Source organism: Perkinsus marinus (assembly GCF_000006405.1).
Source record: "Perkinsus marinus ATCC 50983 genomic scaffold scf_1104296975842, whole genome shotgun sequence".
Lineage (NCBI taxonomy): Eukaryota > Perkinsozoa > Perkinsida > Perkinsidae > Perkinsus > Perkinsus marinus.
This window is the reverse complement of record NW_003200647.1, coordinates 1,696-23,571: the sequence shown is the minus strand read 5'-3', so window position 1 is coordinate 23,571 and position 21,876 is coordinate 1,696. Positions and strand designations below refer to the sequence as shown.

General features: G+C 49.1%; 5 protein-coding genes across 5 annotated transcripts in view; all 5 read right to left on the bottom strand.

Annotated features, from left to right (window-relative positions):
- Positions 1-12: 12 nt before the first annotated feature.
- Pmar_PMAR003100 (Pyruvate-flavodoxin oxidoreductase, putative) lies at positions 13-4,203 on the bottom strand (the record flags this gene model as incomplete). Its single annotated transcript, XM_002765068.1, has 1 exon — positions 13-4,203. A coding segment is annotated over one exon (4,191 nt), but the record flags the coding sequence as incomplete, so codon positions are not given.
- A 1,527-nt stretch (positions 4,204-5,730) lies between these two features.
- On the bottom strand, positions 5,731-11,220 carry Pmar_PMAR003099 (pyruvate:ferredoxin oxidoreductase/NADPH-cytochrome P450, putative; the record flags this gene model as incomplete). Its single annotated transcript, XM_002765067.1, has 1 exon — positions 5,731-11,220. The coding sequence occupies one exon, from the start codon at positions 11,218-11,220 to the stop codon at positions 5,731-5,733; it is 5,490 nt and encodes a 1,829-aa protein (XP_002765113.1).
- A 2,630-nt stretch (positions 11,221-13,850) lies between these two features.
- Positions 13,851-14,332, bottom strand: Pmar_PMAR003098 (NADPH cytochrome P450, putative; the record flags this gene model as incomplete). Its single annotated transcript, XM_002765066.1, has 2 exons — positions 13,851-14,129; positions 14,234-14,332. 2 exons carry the CDS (start codon positions 14,330-14,332, stop codon positions 13,851-13,853), a joined length of 378 nt encoding a protein of 125 aa, XP_002765112.1.
- Positions 14,333-14,570: 238 nt separating this feature from the next.
- On the bottom strand, positions 14,571-20,174 carry Pmar_PMAR003097 (pyruvate:ferredoxin oxidoreductase/NADPH-cytochrome P450, putative; the record flags this gene model as incomplete). The annotated part of the gene is made up of 4 exons (XM_002765065.1): positions 14,571-19,469; positions 19,533-19,677; positions 19,729-20,017; positions 20,063-20,174. 4 exons carry the CDS (start codon positions 20,172-20,174, stop codon positions 14,571-14,573), a joined length of 5,445 nt encoding a protein of 1,814 aa, XP_002765111.1.
- A 936-nt stretch (positions 20,175-21,110) lies between these two features.
- Positions 21,111-21,876, bottom strand: part of Pmar_PMAR003096 (Pre3p/proteasome regulatory subunit beta type 6, NTN hydrolase fold, putative) — a gene marked incomplete at both ends in the record, with an annotated part of 984 nt that continues 218 nt past the window's right edge. The window contains 4 exons of the mRNA XM_002765064.1: positions 21,111-21,306; positions 21,357-21,418; positions 21,651-21,729; positions 21,781-21,876. Of these exons, the coding sequence (XP_002765110.1) occupies positions 21,111-21,306; positions 21,357-21,418; positions 21,651-21,729; positions 21,781-21,876 (433 nt within the window). The remainder of the gene's footprint in view (positions 21,307-21,356; positions 21,419-21,650; positions 21,730-21,780) is intronic.

Genomic DNA, 21,876 nt, shown 5'->3' with positions numbered 1-21,876 from the left:
AGGAGCAACCACGACTTCATCAGAGTCAAGCTCACGAACCTCGAACTGAGAGTCGGGAATGGACCCGTCATCAACAGGCTCAGGAGCATTCACAGACTTCCAATAACTCGGCATCCAATCCTCAAAGGCAGTCTCATACTTGTCCTCATCCTGATCGTTACCGAGACCAATGGCAACTGTCCTTTGACCGCCCATCTGAGCGAAGATATCGTCAATTCTCTTGGCAGCAGTGCAGAAGTGATGATAACTGGAGTCACCCAAAGCAAAGACACCGTATTGGACACCGTCCAACAGATGAGCATTGGAGTTGTCCTTACCAGCAAGCTGCAACTGCGCAGTGAAGTGAAGGGCAGTCCTAGGAGTGGTACCCTCACCAGTAGTAGCGCAAAGAACCATAAGGTTCTTGTTTTCAGGGAGCTCACTCACGTCCATCTCATCGCACTCCATGACCTTCACAGCGTAACCACGCTGACGGGCCAGTTCAGCAACACGATAAGCCAAGGCCTCGGTAGTACCGGTCTCGGTGCCGTACAGAAGAGTCAGCGGAACACCATTAGAGATATCTTCCTGACCCAAAGCAGCCCATCTCTGGTACTTGCTGTAACGTTCACGGACCCAAGCATCAAGCTCAGAGCTGTACTTCTTGTACAGATCGGCATCACGCTTCTTCAAAGCACCGAAACGCATCTCGTTGTCGAGGACAGCATCAACACCCATGGTGAGCTTCTTGGTATCAAGAACGAAGGGGTTCTTGCCCATCCTCTTCAACATCGGGTTATAACGATAGATCGGGAAGTAGCCGGAAGCAGCAACGGTCGCCTGATGCTGCATAGTACGAGTCATACCATCGAGATTCTTGTGCTCAATGCAGGGTGCATAAGCCACGATAACAGAGCAACCATCATAATCCTCGGCCTCGGAGAAAGCCTTCAAGGTCTGATCATAATTGGCACCCATGGAAACGCTGGCAACGTACACAGTGCCATAATCCATAGCCATTTCAGCCAAATTCTTCTTCTCGACTTCGTGACCCTTGGTCGCGAACTTGGCAACCGCACCAATGGGAGTAGCCTTGGACTTCTGACCACCAGTGTTTGAATAAGCCTCAGTATCCAAAACTAAAACGTTCAAGTCCTGGCCGGAAGCAATGACGTGATCGAGTCCACCATAACCGATATCATAACCCCAACCATCACCACCGATGATCCAGTTAGAGATCTTAGGAATCAAATCGGACACATCAAGAATCTCCTGAATAGCAGGATCCTTACTGGCTTCGGCCTTGAGAAGAGGCGGGAGAGACTTGGAAAGAGCGGCGCACACAGAAGGATTCCTGAAGTTCTCAACCCACTCGTTCAACTGAGTGTACAACTCAGGCGAGAGCGGACTATCCTTTCCTTCGAGAAGAAGTTCCTGTACACGAGCCTTGAGCGCCTTACGACGGACAGAGGTGGTCACAGCCATACCCATACCATATTCTGCAGCGTCTTCGAAAAGACTGTTGGCCCAGGCGGGACCAGTCCCATCATGCCTCGCAGCGAAAGGAGTAGAACCGTAAGGAGCACCCCAAATACTGGAGCAACCCGTAGCATTAGCAATCATCATGCGGTCACCGAACATCTGGGTAAGAAGGCGAACATAGGGGGTTTCACCACAGCCAGCACAAGCACCATGGAACTCGAGCAAAGGTTGGTAGAACTGACTGCCCTTGAGGGTGGTATTATCGAACCTTGAAGATCGATCAGGGAGGCTTACAGCATACTCCCAGTTTGGCGCCTCGATCTCTCTGAAGTCAGCTAAGTGCTCCATTCTCAAAGCATCATAGGGGCATGCATGCACGCATACCTCACAGCCAGTGCAATCCAAGGGCGAGACCTGGATCCTGTAGTGGAGACCGGCAACTTCGGCACCACCCTTGGCTTTACGAGTATCGAAGGTACTCGGCTTGGCATCATCCTCAGCTTGGGACAACAAGAAGGGTCTGATGCAAGCGTGAGGACACGACATAGAGCAAATATTGCATTGAGTGCACTTGTCCATATCAACGATGGGGACCATCAAGGCAACGCCACGCTTCTCGACCTTGGCGGTTCCAAGAGGAACCTTACCGCCAACGAGTTCGTCGTTGGCAAAAGCACTAACGGGAATATCATCACCTTGGAGAAGAGCAATAGGAGCCTGAATATTCTCAGTGAAGCTCGGCTTATTAATAGCACTCTTATCCTTAGCCAAGTTACCGAGAGCATTATGATAAGTCTGTTCATAATTGAGCATACTATCCGATAGATTCTTCCATTCAGCAGGAACCTTGATCTCAGTAATTGCATCAAGAGCCTTGTCGATCATCTCATAGTTCTTCTGGACAACAGCCTCACCACGATGGCCATAACTCTTTCTAATGGTATTCTTATACAGACCGATACACTCCTTGAAATCCATCACGTTTGCAAGCTTGAAGAAAGCAGACTGCATAACAACATTGATCATGCGGCCCATACCACATTCCTGGGCAACCTTGAAAGCGTCGACATTGAAAACCTTAGCATTTTTCTCAGCAAGGGACTTGCGAACACCAGCGGGTACATGCTCGTTCCACTCCTCAACCGTGGTGAAGGGCGAGTTCAAGCAGAAGGTACCGTTGTCCTTGAGGTGAGTAGTCATACGATACATGTCCAAGTAAGTAGGGTTGTGACACCCGACATAGTCGGCCTTGCTCACGGAATAGTAGGATTTAATAGGCTCGGGACCGAATCTCAAATGAGAAACGGTCAACCCACCAGCCTTCTGTGAACCATAGGCGAAGTATGCCTGGACATAGAGGTCAGTATTATCACCGATGATCTTGGTAGCGTTCTTGTTAGCACCAACAGTACCATCAGACCCATAACCGTAGATGAGACATTCAACGGTCTTGGGATGAGAAACGTTGATCTCATCACTGAGAGGCAGAGACCTGTTAGTCACATCATCCTCGATCCCCACAGAGAAGTGATCCTTGGGGTATTGAGCATAAAGATTGTCTGCCACAGCAGCAACACATTTGGGAGTGAAATCCTTCTGTCCGAGACCCCAACGGCCACCGATCACCTTGATGTTCGAACGGCCAGACTCCTGAATAGTACTGGCAACATCCAAATAGAGAGGCTCTCCGAGAGCACCAGGTTCCTTAGTCCTATCAAGGACAGCAATGCGCTTAACAGACTTGGGCAAGGTCTTGAGGAAGTCTTCAGCAGACCAGGGACGGTAAAGACGAGGCTTGAGCACACCAACCTTCTTACCTTGCGAGTTGAGGTAAGGTAGAGACTCTTCAATAACACTAGCGCCAGAACCCAAAATAACAATTGCCGCCTCAGCATCCTTCGGGCCGGTCCATTGGAAAAGGTCATAGTGACGACCAGTAACAGCGCCAACACGGTCCATCTCCTCCTTCACAATTTGAGGAGTCTTATCGTAGAAAGCGTTGGAAGCCTCGAACTGTTGGAAATAAACATCGGGATTCTCGTTGGTACCGCGGACATAAGGGCGAGTAGGATTGAGGGCTCTTGCACGATGAGCATTTAGTGCCTTCATATCGATCATCCGTCGCATCTGATTGTAAGGTAAAGTATCGACCTTCTCAATGCAATGAGAGAGACGGAACCCATCGAAGAAACTGACAAAAGGCACTCTGGCTCTGAGAGTGGCCAGGTGAGATACCAGAGCCATATCATGGCACTCCTGGACAGTATCGGCGTCAATCATAGCGAAACCGGTCTGACGAACAGCCATGACATCCTGATGATCACCAAAAATAGATAACGCCTGACCAGCAACAGCACGTGCGGCCACATGCATAACACAGGGGAGGAGTTCACCAGCTATCTTGTACATATTAGGAACCATAAGGAGGAGACCTTGACTGGCAGTATACGTGGTGGCCAAAGAACCGGCCGCCAAGGCACCGTGGAGAGCACCAGCAGCACCGGCTTCAGACTGCATTTGAGTTATCTTGGGTACATCACCGAAAGCATTCTTCACACCGAGCGCCGACCACTGCTCAGCAAGCTCAGCAGCAGGGGACGAGGGAGTGATAGGGTAAATGTAGGCGGTATCCATCATAGCATAAGACACATGGCACACAGCAGTGCAACCATCCATAGTCTGCCATTCACCACCACTGGGAGAAGCTTTACCAGCGAAATGGCGGGGTAAGGAAGCGGACATGGCATTCCGCGAAGCTCCGAGAGCTCCCTTGGTGACGACACTTAAACACGGGGTACTGTGGTTCAATGTCGACAACATGAAACCAAAAAGGAGGAAGGAAGAAAAATCGGAAACCTGAAACGATAATCGTTCAACACATCATCAACATTCGAAATCGGCCTCAGAGAAAATACAATCCAAACAACTCTACCTATACTGACAAAGACTCCGAACACGAAATCCTGCGCTGAGCTCTACAGCTTTGTCACAAGCTTCGACCAAATTTCTGTCCCAGTCATTGTTCACACCATTTTTCTTCACTTTGGGTCGAAATTGACACATCAAATCTGGTTGAGGATGGTCAATTGATGTTCGTTGGACCTCTTCTCAGGTATATTCGGCATCACTTTGGCTGGTGAAGCCACAATGTGAGTGAATATTGCGGTGTGAGTAGTATCAAAACCTGAGGTATGAAAGCCTCACCGCGGAAACATATACAACAACATAGAAGCCTTACCACGGAAGCATATACAACAACTGCATAATGACTACCTTTCACGAAGAGGGAATTAGCATTGATGATTCTCGAACAACTCTTTCTACTGTCATGTACTATTAGATACCGGCACTACGAGGAGATTCTAACGAGTTCACCTCCCCAAGGTTTTATTGCTCTTCAAAGGTACCTCTGCGTAGCCTTTAATGTATCCGACGGGGCAGCTATGCCACCCAAAAAGAAACATTAGTACGATCCGTGCTATGGTATTGAAGTGAATTCGTAATAAGAAGATAGGACGATCACTTCCATTGACACGTTTGAAGTAACTTCAGTTTCGATGGAGGCTGGAAAAATCACTGTTAGCCAGGCCTATCCTGCTTAGGGGCAGATATGCCACACATATACGGGAGTTCAGTCAAGGCGGTAAGTCATGCCTATCCTACTCAGGGGCAGATATGCCACGCAAGGACGTGTGTTGAATCAAGGCGGTGAGTCAGATCTATCCCGCTCAGGGGCAGATATGCCACGCAAGGAAGTGTGTTGAATCAAGGCGGTGAGTCAGATCTATCCCGCTCAGGGGCAGATATGCCGCAAAGGAACGTGTGTTCAAGCACACTACCAAACTGGCTTGAAAGTACATGCGTCGGAAGACACTGCTTTCGGGTAGAACTCAATTTTACATTTCGTCGAAATTGGATTAGCTCCAGTTTTTCGCGCACCTGCGATTTGGGACTGCGGAATCTGCGATATACCTTTGGCTAAGACGTACATGTATAGTTAAACCTTGAGAAGGTCAATCCGTGTCATACGAAACCTCAAAACTGCCGCGGACTATCTTGCCTCAACTCCCAAGAACGCAAGAATCAAGCATGTTTGCAATTTGGAATGCCTTCTGATGCTTGGAAGGGTAGACGTATGAACGTCAGCGTCGTACCCAAAGAGTAGATCTAGGCTCTGAACGTAAAATGATAATGCACTCAAATTGATAAACAACAGTATATACTCAGAACGAGATGAGATGTGATAAATAGCCTATGTCACCGAGTACCTCAGTACACCTCAGGACAATAACGGTCATTTTCCGCAAGGTCTTCAAAGATAGCCTTAGCCTTATCCATCGAAACGTTCTCGCCCTTAGCAATAGCGCGATAGACGGCACTTCTGATGTCGTTCTCAACCTGACCAGCCTGTCCGCAAAGATAGAAGTAACCACCTTTCTTAATGAGATCCTCATACACACGAGAGCTGTTATCATCGATCTTGTTCTGCACATAGACCTTCTCCTTCTGGTCACGAGAGAATGCGGGATGAAGTTCAGTGATGGCACCCTCCTTTACGAAGCCCTCCAGCTCGTTACCGAAGATGTAATCCTTGCTCTGATGACGGCACCCATAGAAGAGCCACATGGGACCAGTCTGGATGCCCTGGCGCTTCATCCAAGCGCGCTCTTGAGAGAAGGCGCGGAAGGGAGCAAGACCAGTACCAAGGCCAGCCATGATCATAGGTGTCATCGGGCTCTCGGGGAACTTGAAGCTACCAGAAGTGATAGTAGCGGTAGTCTTCTGACCCGGCACGATACGCTGAATATAATCGGTAGCAGTACCAGTTCTTCGGACACCAGAGGCAGTAGTCCAGTTAACAATCACAACAGCAAGCTCGATGGCCTTAGGACCAACGAACCTCGGGGAACTAGCAATGGAATAGAGCCTAGGCTTAGTGCAAGGGATGAGAGTGATCAACTGATCAAGAGAAGGACGAGCACTGGTGTACTTATCGAGGATATCAGCGAAGGTCACAGTCTCACCAGCCAGCTTGGTGTACATATCACGACCCTTGGTATCATCGGGGTTGCCGATCAACGCCAGCTCAGCCTTTTCCTTGGGATCTAAAGCGAACTTAGACAGAGTCTTGTAGAAAGCCCTGTTGGGACGACCGAAGATGTCCAAAGACTCCTGGAAGAGCTGGGAGATAGTACGGGGACGGAGAGAAGCAGCGCGTTTGCGAGCATCAATATTCTCGGATACAGGAGTGATCTTGACCATCTCCGAGGGGTTGAGACCATAAGACTGAAGGAAAGCACTAACTCTGCCAGCCTCGTTCATGGGGTGGATATTGAGGACATCACCAAGAAGATAGGGAAGATCCTGACCATCCTCCAATTCGAAGCGCAAATGACGGATATCCCTCTCGTAGTCGCTGGGAGTAAGACGATCGTTCTTCTTCAAACCAAGCTGAATAGTTTGAGGAGGCATGATCCTCTCATAAGGAGCGACCACGACTTCATCAGAGTCAAGCTCACGAACCTCGAACTGAGAGTCGGGAATGGACCCGTCATCAACAGGCTCAGGGGCATTCACAGACTTCCAATAACTCGGCATCCAATCCTCGAAGGCAGTCTCATACTTGTCATCATCCTGATCGTTACCGAGACCAATGGCAACTGTCCTTTGACCGCCCATCTGAGCAAAGAGATCGTCGATTCTCTTGCCAGCAGTGCAAAAGTGATGATAACTGGAGTCACCCAAAGCAAAGACACCGTATTGGACACCATCCAACAGATTAGCATTGGAGTCGTCCTTAACAGCAGATTGCAACTGTGAGGTAAAGTCGAGAGCAGTTCTTGGGGTAGTACCCTCTCCCGTAGTGGAGCAAAGGACCATAAGGTTCTTGTTTTCAGGGAGCTCACTCACGTCCATCTCATCGCACTCCATGACCTTCACAGCGTAACCACGCTGACGGGCAAGTTCAGCAACACGATAAGCCAAGGCCTCGGTAGTACCGGTCTCGGTGCCGTACAGAAGAGTCAGCGGAACACCATTAGAGATATCATCCTGACCCAAAGCAGCCCATCTCTGGTACTTGCTGTAACGTTCACGCACCCAAGAGTCAAGCTCAGACCTGTACTTCTTGTACAAATCGGCATCACGCTTCTTCAAGGCACCGAAACGCATCTCATTGTTAAGGACTGCGTCTACGTTCTCAGTGAGTTTTTTGGTATCAAGAACGAAGGGGTTCTTACCCAACTTCTTCAACATCGGATTGTAATGATAGATCGGGAAGTAACCAGACGCAGCAGCAGTAGCCTGATGTTGCATAGTGTGAGTCATACCATCGAGATTCTTATGCTCAATGCAGGGTGAGTAAGCCACGATAACAGAGCAGCCATCATAGCCCTCAGCTTCAGAGAAGGCCCTCAGAGTCTGCTGATAGTTGGCACCCATGGAAACACTTGCAACGTACACAGTACCATAATCCATGGCGAGCTCAGCCAAATTCTTCTTCTCTCTCTCGTGGCCCAGGGTAGCAAACTTGGCAACAGCACCAATGGGAGTAGCCTTGGACTTCTGACCACCAGTGTTTGAATAAGCCTCAGTATCCAAAACTAAAACGTTCAAGTCCTGGCCGGAAGCAATGACGTGATCGAGTCCACCATAACCGATATCATAACCCCAACCATCACCACCGATGATCCAGTTAGAGATCTTAGGAATCAAATCGGACACATCAAGAATCTCCTGAATAGCAGGATCCTTACTGGCCCCAGCCTTGAGAAGAGGCGGGAGAGACTTGGAAAGAGCGGCGCACACAGAAGGATTCCTGAAGTTCTCAACCCACTCATTCAACTGGGTGTACAACTCAGGCGAGAGCGGACTATCCTTTCCTTCGAGAAGAAGTTCCTGCACACGAGCCTTGAGCGCCTTACGACGGACAGAGGTGGTCACAGCCATACCCATACCATATTCTGCAGCGTCTTCGAAAAGACTGTTGGCCCAGGCGGGACCAGTCCCATCGTGCCTCGCAGCGAAAGGAGTAGAACCGTAGGGAGCACCCCAGATACTGGAGCAACCGGTAGCATTAGCAATCATCAATCGGTCGCCGAACATCTGGGTAAGAAGGCGAACATAGGGAGTCTCACCACAGCCAGCACAAGCACCACTGAACTCGAGCAGAGGTTGGTAGAACTGACTGCCCTTGAGGGTGGTGGTATCAAACCTTGAAGATCGATCAGGGAGACCCATAGCATACTCCCAATTCTGTGATTGATCGTCCTTGAAATCGATGAAGCTCTTCATAGTCAGAGCATCATCAGGGCATGCGTGAACGCAGACCTCACAACCAGTACAATCCAACGGCGAGAGCTGAATCCTATAGTGTAGACCGGCGACTTCGGCACCACCCTTGGCCTTACGAGTCTCGAAGGTACTAGGCTTGGCATCATCCTCTGCTTGAGATAGTAAGAAGGGTCTGATGACAGCGTGAGGACATGCCATAGAGCAAGTATTGCATTGAGTGCACTTGTCCATATCAACCATGGGGATCATCAGAGCAACGCCACGCTTCTCGACCTTGGCGGTTCCAAGAGGAACCTTACCGCCAACGAGTTCGTCGTTGGAAAATGCACTAACTGGAATATTATCACCTTGGAGAAGAGCAATAGGAGCCTGAATATTCTCAGTGAAGCTCGGCTTATTAATAGCACTCTTATCCTTAGCCAAGTTACCGAGAGCATTATGATAAGTCTGTTCATAATTGAGCATACTATCCGATAGATTCTTCCATTCAGCAGGAACCTTGATCTCAGTAATTGCATCAAGAGCCTTGTCGATCATCTCGTAGTTCTTCTGGACAACAGCCTCACCACGATGGCCATAACTCTTTCTGATGGTATTCTTATACAGACCGATACACTCCTTGAAATCCATAACGTTTGCAAGCTTGAAGAAGGCAGACTGCATAACAACATTGATCATGCGGCCCATACCACATTCCTGGGCAACCTTAAAAGCGTCGACATTGAAGACCTTAGCGTTCTTATCAGCGAGAGCCTTTCGGACACCTGCAGGGACATGTTTGTTCCATTCCTCAACCGTAGTAAAGGGCGAGTTCAAGCAGAAGGTACCGTTTTCCTTGAGGTGATCAGTCATACGGTACATCTCTAAGTAGCTAGGATTGTGGCATCCGACGTAGTCGGCCTTGCGAACCGAGTAATAGGATTTTATAGGCTCGGGACCGAATCTCAAATGAGATAGAGTCAACCCACCAGCCTTCTGTGAACCATAGGCGAAGTATGCCTGGACGTAGAGGTCAGTATTATCACCGATGATCTTGGTTGCGTTCTTGTTAGCACCAACAGTACCATCAGACCCATAACCGTAGATAAGACACTCAACTGTCTTGGGATGAGACACATTGATCTCATTATCAAGAGATAACGACTTGTGAGTCACATCATCCTCGATCCCCACGGAGAAGTGATCCTTGGGGTATTGAGCATAAAGATTGTCAGCCACAGCAGCAACACATTCCGGTGTGAAATCCTTCTGTCCGAGACCCCAACGGCCACCAACCACCTTAATATTCGAACGGCCAGACTCCTGAATAGTGCTGGCAACATCCAAATAGAGAGGCTCTCCGAGAGCACCAGGCTCCTTAGTCCTATCAAGGACAGCAATGCGCTTAACAGAATTGGGCAAAGCCTTGAGGAAGTCTTCAGCAGACCAGGGACGGTAAAGACGAGGCTTGAGCACACCAATCTTTTTGCCCTGTGTGTTAAGAGCGGGCAAAGTTTCCTCAACAACACTAGCACCAGAACCCAAAATAACAATCGCCGCCTCAGCGTCCTTCGGACCGGACCATTGGAAGAGGTCATAGTGACGACCAGTAACAGCGCCAACACGGTCCATCTCCTCCTTCACAATTTGGGGAGTCTTATCATAGAAAGCGTTACAAGCCTCGAACTGTTGGAAATAAACATCAGGGTTCTGATTAGTACCACGAACATAAGGGCGAGTAGGATTGAGGGCCCTTGCACGATGAGCATTTAGTGCCTTCATATCGACCATTCTCCTTATTTGATTATAAGGCAAAGTATCGACTTTTTCAATGCAATGGGATAAACGGAATCCATCAAAAAAGTTCACGAACGGCACTCTGGCTCTGAGAGTAGCCAAGTGAGCTACGAGAGCCATATCATGACATTCTTGGACGGTATCGGCGCCAATCATAGCAAAACCTGTTTGACGAACAGCCATGATATCCTGATGATCACCGAAGATGGATAAGGCTTGACCAGAGAGAGCACGTGGAGCCACATGCATAACGCAGGGGAGAAGTTCACCAGCTATCTTATACATATTAGGTATCATAAGAAGAAGACCCTGACTGGCAGTATACGTAGTGGCCAAAGAACCAGCCGCTAAAGCACCATGAAGGGCGCCAGCAGCGCCTGCTTCAGACTGCATTTGCGTGATCTTGGGCACATCACCAAAAGCATTCTTAACACCAAGAGCCGACCATTGCTCAGCAAGCTCAGCAGCTGGAGACGTGGGAGTGATCGGGTAAATGTAAGCAGTATCCATCAGAGCATAAGATGAATGGCACACAGCACCACAGCCATCCATAGTCTGCCACTCACCACCACTAGAGGAAGCTTTACCAGCGAAATGCCTCGAACTACCAGTGATGGCAGTAACTTGAGCAGAAACAGTACTACCAACTGTCACCGCAAGAGAACGACTATGATTCAGTGTAGATAACATCAGGCAGTGACTTAGAAAATGACAACTGCCAAAGAAAACAAGTTAAAACCACAGGTTACAACTTGAGAAATCGACGTATCTAATACAACATTGCGAACCGCATTTTAGCCCAAGGGGGTATCGAGCTAAAGGTCTTTGTGTTGGCTGTCGGAGCTACCTGTCCCGTACACTTCTGTTAGCCGTTCATACATCAATGGTTTAGTGATAGATTTTCGCTACTGACAATGGATGTGCAGGTCAGTGATTTTGCTGGATGGAGGAGACAGCAGTAAGTGGTACACTTAACCCTACAACGTTCTCGTGCTGGAAGCCTGCGAGTGGAGAAGAATTGAATGGCGAAAATCCTCAGCTTTCGTCGCAACCGTGCGTAAAATTGGGAAAAGGGCTCGTGTCGCGAGTCGATCAGCCAGGAAGGGAAAATCCCTACCGGGCAACCTCTTGGGTGGGATTGTTGGGTCGAAGACATTTTCGATGAGCACAACACTGAGGTGGCCTGCCCCACACGCACGCACATAGCTGATTCATGCAGCGGACTGCCTTGGATTTTCGCTCGCTACACAAGGTGTATCAAGCACTTCATATCAACGCTCATCTGTTTCACATCAAAAGTGCTGTTATACCTTTCACAAGCCCACTTTCTATCTTAAGCCGAGCCTATGCTTCAGAACAATCAATTCGCTGACTCGGGATGAAGTAAGTCGACCCGAACGGAGCAATATTTTCGAGGCCATGTAGGAGCCAACTTCCCTGTTGATGGGATCTGCTCCGGTCGGGGGCAGATATGCCATCCCATGACTCCTGTGCTACATCTGTTAGGCTATTATGACTCTTACTGTCCAAGGATATCACCTTGGTTGTCATAATCGGAGAAGAAATACATAAATCCCAGGTTGGCATAGGCGCCTCCGATCGGCAAGACGTCATTCCCAAGCTGGTATAGCTGCCCCGAATGGGAAGACATCATTACCAAGCTGGCATAGCTGCCCTCAAACGGAAAGACGCCAGTCCGAAGCTGGCATAGCTGCCCCAATCGAGAAGGCGTCAGTCCCAAGCTGGCATAGCTGCCCCCGAACGGGAAAACGCCCGTCCTAAACTGACATACCTAACCCCGAACGTGGAGGTGCCAGTCCCAAGTCGGTATAGCTGCCCCAATCGAGAAGACGTCAGTCCCAAGTTGGCATAGCTGCCCCCGAACGGAAAGACGTCAGTCCCAAGTCGGTATAGCTGCCCCAATCGAGAAGACGTCAGTCACAAGTTGGCATAGCTGCCCCCGAACGGAAAGACGTCAGTCCCAAGTTGGCATAGCTGCCCCCGAACGGAAAGACGTCAGTCCCAAGTCGGTATAGCTGCCCCAATCGAGAAGACGTCAGTCCCAAGTTGGCATAGCTGCCCTCAAACGGAAAGACGCCAGTCCGAAGCTGGCATAGCTGCCCCAATCGAGAAGGCGTCAGTCCCAAGCTGGCATAGCTGCCCCCGAACGGGAAAACGCCCGTCCTAAACTGACATACCTAACCCCGAACGTGGAGGTGCCAGTCCCAAGTCGGTATAGCTGCCCCAATCGAGAAGACGTCAGTCCCAAGTTGGCATAGCTGCCCCCGAACGGAAAGACGTCAGTCCCAAGTCGGTATAGCTGCCCCAATCGAGAAGACGTCAGTCCCAAGTTGGCATAGCTGCCCCCGAACGGAAAGACGTCAGTCCCAAGTCGGTATAGCTGCCCCAATCGAGAAGACGTCAGTCACAAGTTGGCATAGCTGCCCCCGAACGGAAAGACGTCAGTCCCAAGTTGGCATAGCTGCCCCCTAACGGAAAGACACCAGTCCCAAGTTGGCATAGCTGCCCCCGAACGGAAAGACACCAGTGCCAAGTTGGCATAGCTACCCTCGAACGGAAAGACACCAGTCCCAAGTTGGCATAGCTGCCCCCGAACGGAAAGACACCAGTCCCAAGTTGGCATAGCTACCCTCGAACGGAAAGACACCAGTCCCAAGTTGGCATAGCTGCCCCCGAAAGGAAAGACACCAGTCCCAAGTTGGCATAGCTGCCCCGAACCGAATCGACCTCACTAGTGGCGAAATTTGCTTCCACGTTGGTCCTGGATTGGATATACTTTGATTGTGTCGGGGGAACTGATCTTCCTATCTCGTTCGCCAGTTGAATGGATTATCGAAGCGATAGAGACAGAGGGAGCTGCCGAGCTAGAGGAACTACTATGGGAGTTGTTCCAGTCATATGTGACTCCCTAAGATGGGAAGTCTGTCGGGCCATACTGGATATACTACTCGCGCAACACAAGACCTTCTGTTTAACACAGAAGATAGACCATCCTGAATGGTCAAGGTCAAAGCTGAAAGCCAGAAGGACCGTACACAAGATGTTCGGTGCAATCTAGAGAGCTCCGCACAATCTCGTAAGGAATAGAGCAGTATCCATAGTAGTGGGGGAGGAGTTAAGATAATCAAACTGACCACGACACGAAGAACTAGACATTGGGAGGAGATTACCTGCTGAATAATAGTAGACCGAGCTAACAATCCTCTTATGCTCTTGCGCGCATCACGCACGACGAAGCATGCCATACAAGCACGGTTACATCGGTGAGATGGCTCATGCTCGATACACTCCGATCGTATTCAATATACTTCGGGGCAGTAGCGTCCGGCCTCAGCAAGGTTCTCGAACATCTCCTTCGCGTTCTCCATGGAGATATTTTTACCAGCAGCAATAGCGCTGTAAATGGCGGTCTTAATATCTAATTCACCCTGACAAGCCTGTCCGCAGAGAAAGAAATAACCACCCTTCTTAATGAGATCCTCATAGACACGAGAGCTGTCATCATCGATCTTGTTCTGCACATAGACCTTCTCCTTCTGGTCACGAGAGAATGCGGGATGAAACTCAATGATGGCACTCTACACACTACTGTCCCACTATCATCTCGACCACAATATGAAGAATAGCGACACCTCAGAGATAATGAGACCCAGCTATAAGCCATAATACGGGGGATAAATACCATATGATAAATCTTGCCATACTTCATGCAATACTCAGCGTAAGATTCACAGCGGCAACCCGGTATGTCGGCGAGATATTCCTCCCACGAGACTGACATGAACACAACAGCTCATCAACGGTACGTTAACAGTAATCATCATCTTCGTACACTTACGTATGCCCAACAAGAGCACCACACTGTAGAAGCAAACGACTCCAGCTTCAATGTATCAAGCGAATGGGCGTGCACACTTGAACGAGATGAAGTTCAACACTATCAATAAGAGAAGATATGCGACATTATGACATGTCAAGTCGTAAAAAAAGTAATGACAAAATTGATACACGAGCATAGACTAATAAAGCTCAGGACAATATCGCCCAGCCTCAGCGAGCTCATTGAATATTCCCTCCGCCTTCTTAACACTGACGCCTTCACCAGCCGCAATAGCCTTATAGATAGCATTCTTAATGTCAAGCTCGACCTGGCCAGCCTGTCCGCAAAGATAGAAGTAACCACCCTTCTTAATGAGATCCTCATAGACACGAGAGCTGTTATCATCGATCTTGTTCTGTACATAGACCTTCTCCTTCTGGTCACGAGAGAATGCGGGATGAAGCTCAGTGATGGCACCCTCCTTATGGAACTTCTCGAGCTCATCGCCGAATATATAATCTCTTGCACGGTAGCGGCAACCATAGAATAGCCACATAGGTCCAGTTTCCACCCCACGAGCCTTAGTCCAAGCACGTTCCTGGACGAAGGCGCGGAAGGGAGCAAGACCAGTACCGAGGCCAGCCATGATCATAGGTGTCATCGGGCTCTCGGGGAATTTGAAGCTACCAGAAGTGACAGTCACAGCAACGTTCTCACCAACAGCAAGTCTTCGAATATAGTCAGTTCCTGTACCGGTCCTCTGCACTCCAGAGGGAGTCTTCCATTCCAGAATAACAACAGCGAGCTCCACAGCCCGAGGACCGACGTAACGGGGAGAACTAGCAATAGAGTAAAGCCTCGGCTTAGTGCAGGGAATAAGACCAATCAAATGCTCCAGCGGTGGGTGAGCACTCTTGTACTTCTCCAAAACATCAGCGAACGTCACCGTTTCCGCAGAGAGCTTACTGTAAAGCTCACGACCCGAAGAGCTCTCCGGATCGCCTAAACTCTCAAGCTCAGACTTTTCAGTAGGATCGACGGCGAACTTGGACAAGCTCTTGTAGAAGGTACGATTAGGCCGACCAAAGACATCGAGGCACTCCTCGAATATCTGACCAACCGTTCTCGGGCGAACAGCAGCGAGCCTCTTCCTAGCATCAACGTTGCTTGTGAGTGGAGTGATCTTGACCATCTCCTCAGGGTCGAAACCATATGCCCTTAGGAAGGTCGCCACTCTACCCTTCTCATTGGTGGGATGAATGTTTAACACATCGCCAAGCAAGTACGGCAGATCCTGACCGTCGGCAAGTTCAAAGCGGAGATGACGAATATCTCGTTCATAGTCGCTAGCTGTGATCCGATCATTCTTGACCAAAGGCACAGGGAGTGTGCCTGGTGGCATAACACGCTTATACGGTGCTACTATAGCATCAGCATCAGTGAGCAAGCGGACCTCAAACTGCGCAGGAGGGATAGACCCGTCATCAACAGGTTCAGGAGCATTCACAGACTTCCAATAGTCCGGAAGCCACGACTCGAAGGCAGTCTCATACTTGTCATCATCCTGATCGTTACCGAGACCAATGTCAACAGTGCGTGTTGCTCCTAACTTCTCCAGATGAGCATCGATGTCCTTACCGACCGAGCAGAACTGATGATAGCTCGAGTCACCCAAAGCGAATACGGCGAATTGTGTGTTCTCCAGGAGCTTAGCATTAGCCGAGTCCCCACTAGCAGCAGATAATTGTTCCATGAAGCTCAGGGCCGTCTTAGGAACATCACCTTCACCAGTCGTAGAGCACATAACCATGAGGTTCTTATGATCAGGCAACTCGCCAATGTCGACCTCATCACATTGAAGAACTCGAACAGCATAGCCCCTCTGGCGGGCGAACTCAGCAGTTCTATAGGCGAGGGCCTCAGTGGTTCCCGTCTCAGTGCCGAAGAGCAGAGTTAACGGTACTCCATCACTGACTTCCTGCCCCTCAGCCGCCCATGCTTGATATTTGGCAAACCTCTCCTGGATCCAGTCATGGAGGCCTCTTACAGACTCCTCGAACTTCTCAGCATCTCTTTTCTTTAGAGCACCAAAGCGCATCTCGTTCTTGATAACGTCATTGACATCAACTGTTAACTTCTTAGTGTCAAGAATAAAGGGATTCTTCCCATGATGCTTGAGGACAGGATTATACCTATAAAGCGGGAAGTACCCAGAGTCAGCCACAATAGCCATATGCTGCATAGTGTGAGTCATGCCATCCAAATTCTTATGCTCAATGCAGGGAGCATATCCAATGATGAGAGATGGTCCATCATACGCCTCAGCCTCAGTGAAGGACTTCAACGTCTGCTGATAGTTAGCACCCATCGAGCAGTTGGCAACATACACAGTGCCATAGCTCATAGCCATCTCACTCAAACTCTTCTTATTCACTTCATGACCACCTGTAGCGAACTTAGCCACAGCACCCAAGGGAGTTGCCTTAGACTTCTGACCACCTGTATTAGAGTATACCTCAGTGTCAAGAACAAGAACATTGATATCTTGCCCCGAGGCCAATACGTGATCAACACCACCGAAACCAATGTCATAAGCCCAACCGTCACCACCAATAACCCAGTTGGAGATCTTTGGTATCAGATCGGACATAGATAGAATTTCTTGCACGGAGGGGTCCTTATCGATATCCGCCTCAAGCAGCGGTGGAATACTCTTCGACAGCTGCTCACAGACCCTCGGACTGCTGAAGTTCTCAACCCACTCGGTAAGCTGGGTGTACAACTCGGGTGATAGCGGACTGTCCTTACCGTCCATCAGGAGCTCCTGCACGCGCGCCTTGAGAGCCTTCCTACGAATGGATGTAGTCACAGCCATACCGAGGCCATACTCCGCCGCATCTTCAAAGAGGCTGTTCCCCCAAGCTGGACCAGTACCATCCGTCCTGGTGGTATAGGGACTTGAGCCATAAGGAGCACCCCAGATGCTGGTACAACCAGTAGCATTAGCAATCACCATGCGGTCACCGAACATCTGGGTAAGAAGGCGAACATAGGGGGTTTCACCACAGCCAGCACAAGCACCACTGAACTCCAACAGGGGCTGTTGGAATTGACTCCCTCGGAAGGAATTCTTATCGAATCTCTCAGACCGGTCCGGAAGGGCCACAGCGAACTCCCAGTTAGCGCTGGATGCCTCGTGCGTATCGGCCAGAGTAACCATCCTTAGTGCATCATCTGGGCATGCGTTCACACAGACCTCACATCCAGTGCAGTCATAAGGCGACACTTGAATGCGATAATACAGACCGGCCACCTCAGCCCCACCCTTAGCCTTGCGAGAGTCAAATGTTGGCGGCTGACGGTCAACCTCATCCTGTGAGAGAAGGAACGGCCTGATAACAGCATGAGGGCATGCCATAGAACAAGTATTGCATTGAGTGCACTTGTCCATGTCCACCTCGGGCACTTCAAGGGCAACACCACGCTTCTCATACTTAGCCGTACCCAGAGGATTCACCCCACCCAGCAGACTGTCCTCAGCAAAGGAGCTCACTGGGAGGGAATCGCCTCGAAGTAGAGCGATCGGACCCTGGACATTTCTAGAGAAGGCGTCATCAAGACTGGCATACTTCTTCTCGGTGGCAATAGGCTCATCAGGTAGGTCCTTCCAGCTTGGAGGCACCTTAATCTCATTGATTGCACCAAGAGCTTTCTCGATCATCTCATAGTTCTTCTGGACAACAGATTCGCCGCGATGACCATAACTCTTCCTGATGGTATTCTTATACAGTTGGATGCTCTCCTCGTAGTTCATCACATTCGATAGTTTGAAGAAGGCCGACTGCATAACAACATTGATCATGCGGCCCATACCACACTCCTCGGCAACCTTGAAGGCATCGACGTTGAAAATCTTAGCATTCTTTTCAGCAAGAATACGTCTCAGTGCTGCCGGCACATGAGCATTCCAATCCTCAACTGTGTGGAAGGGAGAGTTCAAACAGAATGTTCCCCCCGGCTTCAGATGCTCCCCCATACGATACATGTCCAAGTACGTTGGATTGTGGCATCCAATATAATCAGCCAGGTTCACGGCATAGTACGACTTTATGGGGCTCGACGCGAATCGGAGATGCGACAAGGTCAGACCACCAGCCTTCTGTGAACCATAAGCAAAGTATGCTTGGACAAATCTATCAGTATTATCACCGATGATCTTGGTAGCGTTCTTGTTAGCACCAACAGTACCATCTGAACCAAAGCCGAAGATAAGGCACTCCACCGTGCCTTCATGACCGAGATTGATCTCCTCTCCCAAAGGCAGGGACAGATTCGTGACATCATCCTCAATACCAACAGTGAAGCGGTCCTTAGGCTTACTAGAGTACAGATTCTCAGTAACAGCCACCACACAGTTGGGAGTGAACTCCTTCTGACCAAGGCCCCAACGACCACCGATCACCTTTACATTGCGACCAGAGCCTTGAATAGTACTCGACACGTCCAAGAACAACGGCTCTCCATAAGAACCATGCTCCTTAGTACGATCTAACACAGCGATCTTCTTCACCGTTTTGGGAAGGGACTTCAAGAAGTCCTCCGAAGACCAAGGCCTATACAGTCGAGGTTTCAACAACCCCACTTTCTTCCCAGAAGTATCATGGATATGCCCAAGTGTCTCCTCAACCACACTCGCGCCCGCCCCTAGAATGACGACAGCAGCATCAGCGTCCTTAGGTCCCACCCATTGGAACAAGTCATAGCCTCTACCAGTAACAGCCTTCACACGATCAAACTCCTCCCTAACAATACCAGGGACATCCTCATAGAACGTATTGGATGCCTCAATCTGTTGGAAGTACACGTCTGGATTTTGATTGGTTCCCCTGATATGGGGGTGCATCGGATTGAGGGCACGAGACCGATGAGCATAGAGTGCCTTAGTGTCGATCAACTTCCTCATCTCATTGTAGGGTAAAGTGTCGATCTTCTCAATGGTGTGAGACAAACGGAAACCATCAAAGAAGTGGACGAAGGGAACTCTTGCTCGTAAAGTGGCCAGGTGCGCTACAAGAGCCATATCGTGACACTCCTGTACCTGGAAAAAAGCGAAAAGCATAAACACGAACAAATTCCGCAATTAAAATCCCAGGCAACCTACACTGTTGGAGCTGATCATGGCGAACCCGGTCTGGCGAGCAGCCATAACATCCTGGTGATCACCAAAGATAGAGAGAGCATGGCCCGCTATAGCTCGGGCCGCCACATGCATGACACAAGGGAGTAATTCACCCGCGATTTTATACCTGTGCGACCGCAGTGAAAGAACAGCTTCCAATCGACTCTTCGTATATTACATATTTGGAATCATCAATAGTAACCCCTGGCTAGCCGTAAAAGTAGTAGCGAGAGACCCCGCTGTGAGAGCCCCATGCAGAGCACCAGCCGCACCAGCTTCTGACTGCATTTGTGTGATCTTAACGACATCACCAAAGGCATTCTTTACGCCCAGCTCAGACCACTGCTCAGAGAGCTCAGCAATAGGTGATGACGGAGTAATAGGGAAAATGAATGCCGTGTCGGTCATAGCATATGAGACATGAGTAACTCCAGTACACCCATCAACTGTTTGCCACTGACCACCACCTAATAGAGCACTCACTAGTACGAGACTGGTAAACTAATCCTTACTTGAAGACACCTTTGCAGCAAAGTTCCTTGTTCTGAGGGTAGCAGCAGCACCAGCGAGAGCTCGGGAGGATGCGAACTTGGTAAGCTTCGAACCGTTGGAAGATATCAACATTGAGGCAAAAGATAACTAATAACAACAACATTTATCCGAATACTTCTGCGACGCTCAATCCGAATGCCGAGACATTCTAAACGTAAATAGCGCGCGCCCTGATATTCCTGAGGGAATAGTATACGTTGAAGCACTCAAAAATTGTTGGGAGTGACCGACCATGCTCAGATGTGCTTTAACTGAACCTGTTTCGTATCTTTTGAAGGGGGCCCCAGGACACTTCACAATGATATCTTGCGCCGTTGACCTTTTCTGCGCAATTTTGCGCAAAAGAATTATTTAATAAAATTAGTTTACCGTATTTTGTGCAACTAGCCTTCCAAATACCTTGCGCCGACGCATTTCTTGTAAACCTTCATAGACTCTTTCAAACACACTATAAACTTGATCATACTATTCCAAGGCAATGCCTCGATGCTCTTTACATTGAAACCATGGTCCAGCACTTGCAGATCTTCCTGACGTCAATGGCCTATATACCTCACTTGCTTACAGATCTGCCAAACTCATGTGCTTTGACGTGGGGACCACCACCATACTAGCAACTGTTGCTATGATGTTGATATACTCTGCTGTGATAGTGAGGGGCCTCCTTTACACCCGTCGCCAACATTGAGATTTGAATAACAGTCATGAATCTTTTCCTCGAATTATGGTATTGCTAACAGTTGTGAAATTGTTGCCGTGCATATACCTCATTTCGGAGCTGCTGAGTTCGCAGCCATACTGCCTGGTCAAAGGAGTGGTGCTTCCAAAATGTTCTGGTGTTCTTATCAGTCAACTTGCATCCATATAACAACACAAAACACCCAGTTTCTCTTTAAACGGTTTTAGTGAGTTATTCACCACTCAGTATAATCGTCCATCTATATTCTTCACTGGAGAGTGTACCTTTACAACAATGCAATCTTGTAGCGCATACGAGAATCGTAGAATTTACGGTATTTTATCAGCATATAGGCACTTCTCGGCCACATCTTTCTCGGTGACAGTGGTGACACGGATAACTCCACCAGAAGATCCATCACGGGCCATAGCATGAGCCACCGCCTTAGCCACGAAGTCCTCAGCCTCCTCTCTGCTCATATCAGGGCGATACAAATGATCAACCAACCCCGTAATGTAAGTCGACCTGACAAAAGACTCTAAGCATTCTTCGGAGCTCGCAAGAATTACCATTACCCAGAACCACCCGTAGCGATGTTTTGCTTGATAATAGTACCACCCAGAGGTATCGAATAAACCTGTGAGCAGTATGGGAATATCTCCACATGGCTAACTACATATGTTAGTAAGAATATAAAAACTATGGGGAAACTTTGCGAAATTACCGTTGGTTTTTGTACACTTTACCCATAATCCTTGGCGGATTTTTCATAATGTAGTGAGAGAACTTACGAGCTCAGTTGAGGAAGCTAAACATACATCCCCACACCGCCCGTAAGCGGTGGCGTTTAAGATCAGATAAGTGACTACCTGAGGCCCCTCAGTCTGGTCCCATCCAGCCACAATAAGGCCAGCTGTGAGATACTGTTTATTGTTGTAGGCTAGCAATCTACATACCGCAAATTCAACAACACATCGTTAGGATGGTAGTGGTACTCACCTCATCAGATTAGCAGCTGTCTTAACCTTGGGCAGACGGTCCAGAGGGAGATCATTAGCATGCGCATTGAGGAAGTACTTGACCTTCGAGCTTAGG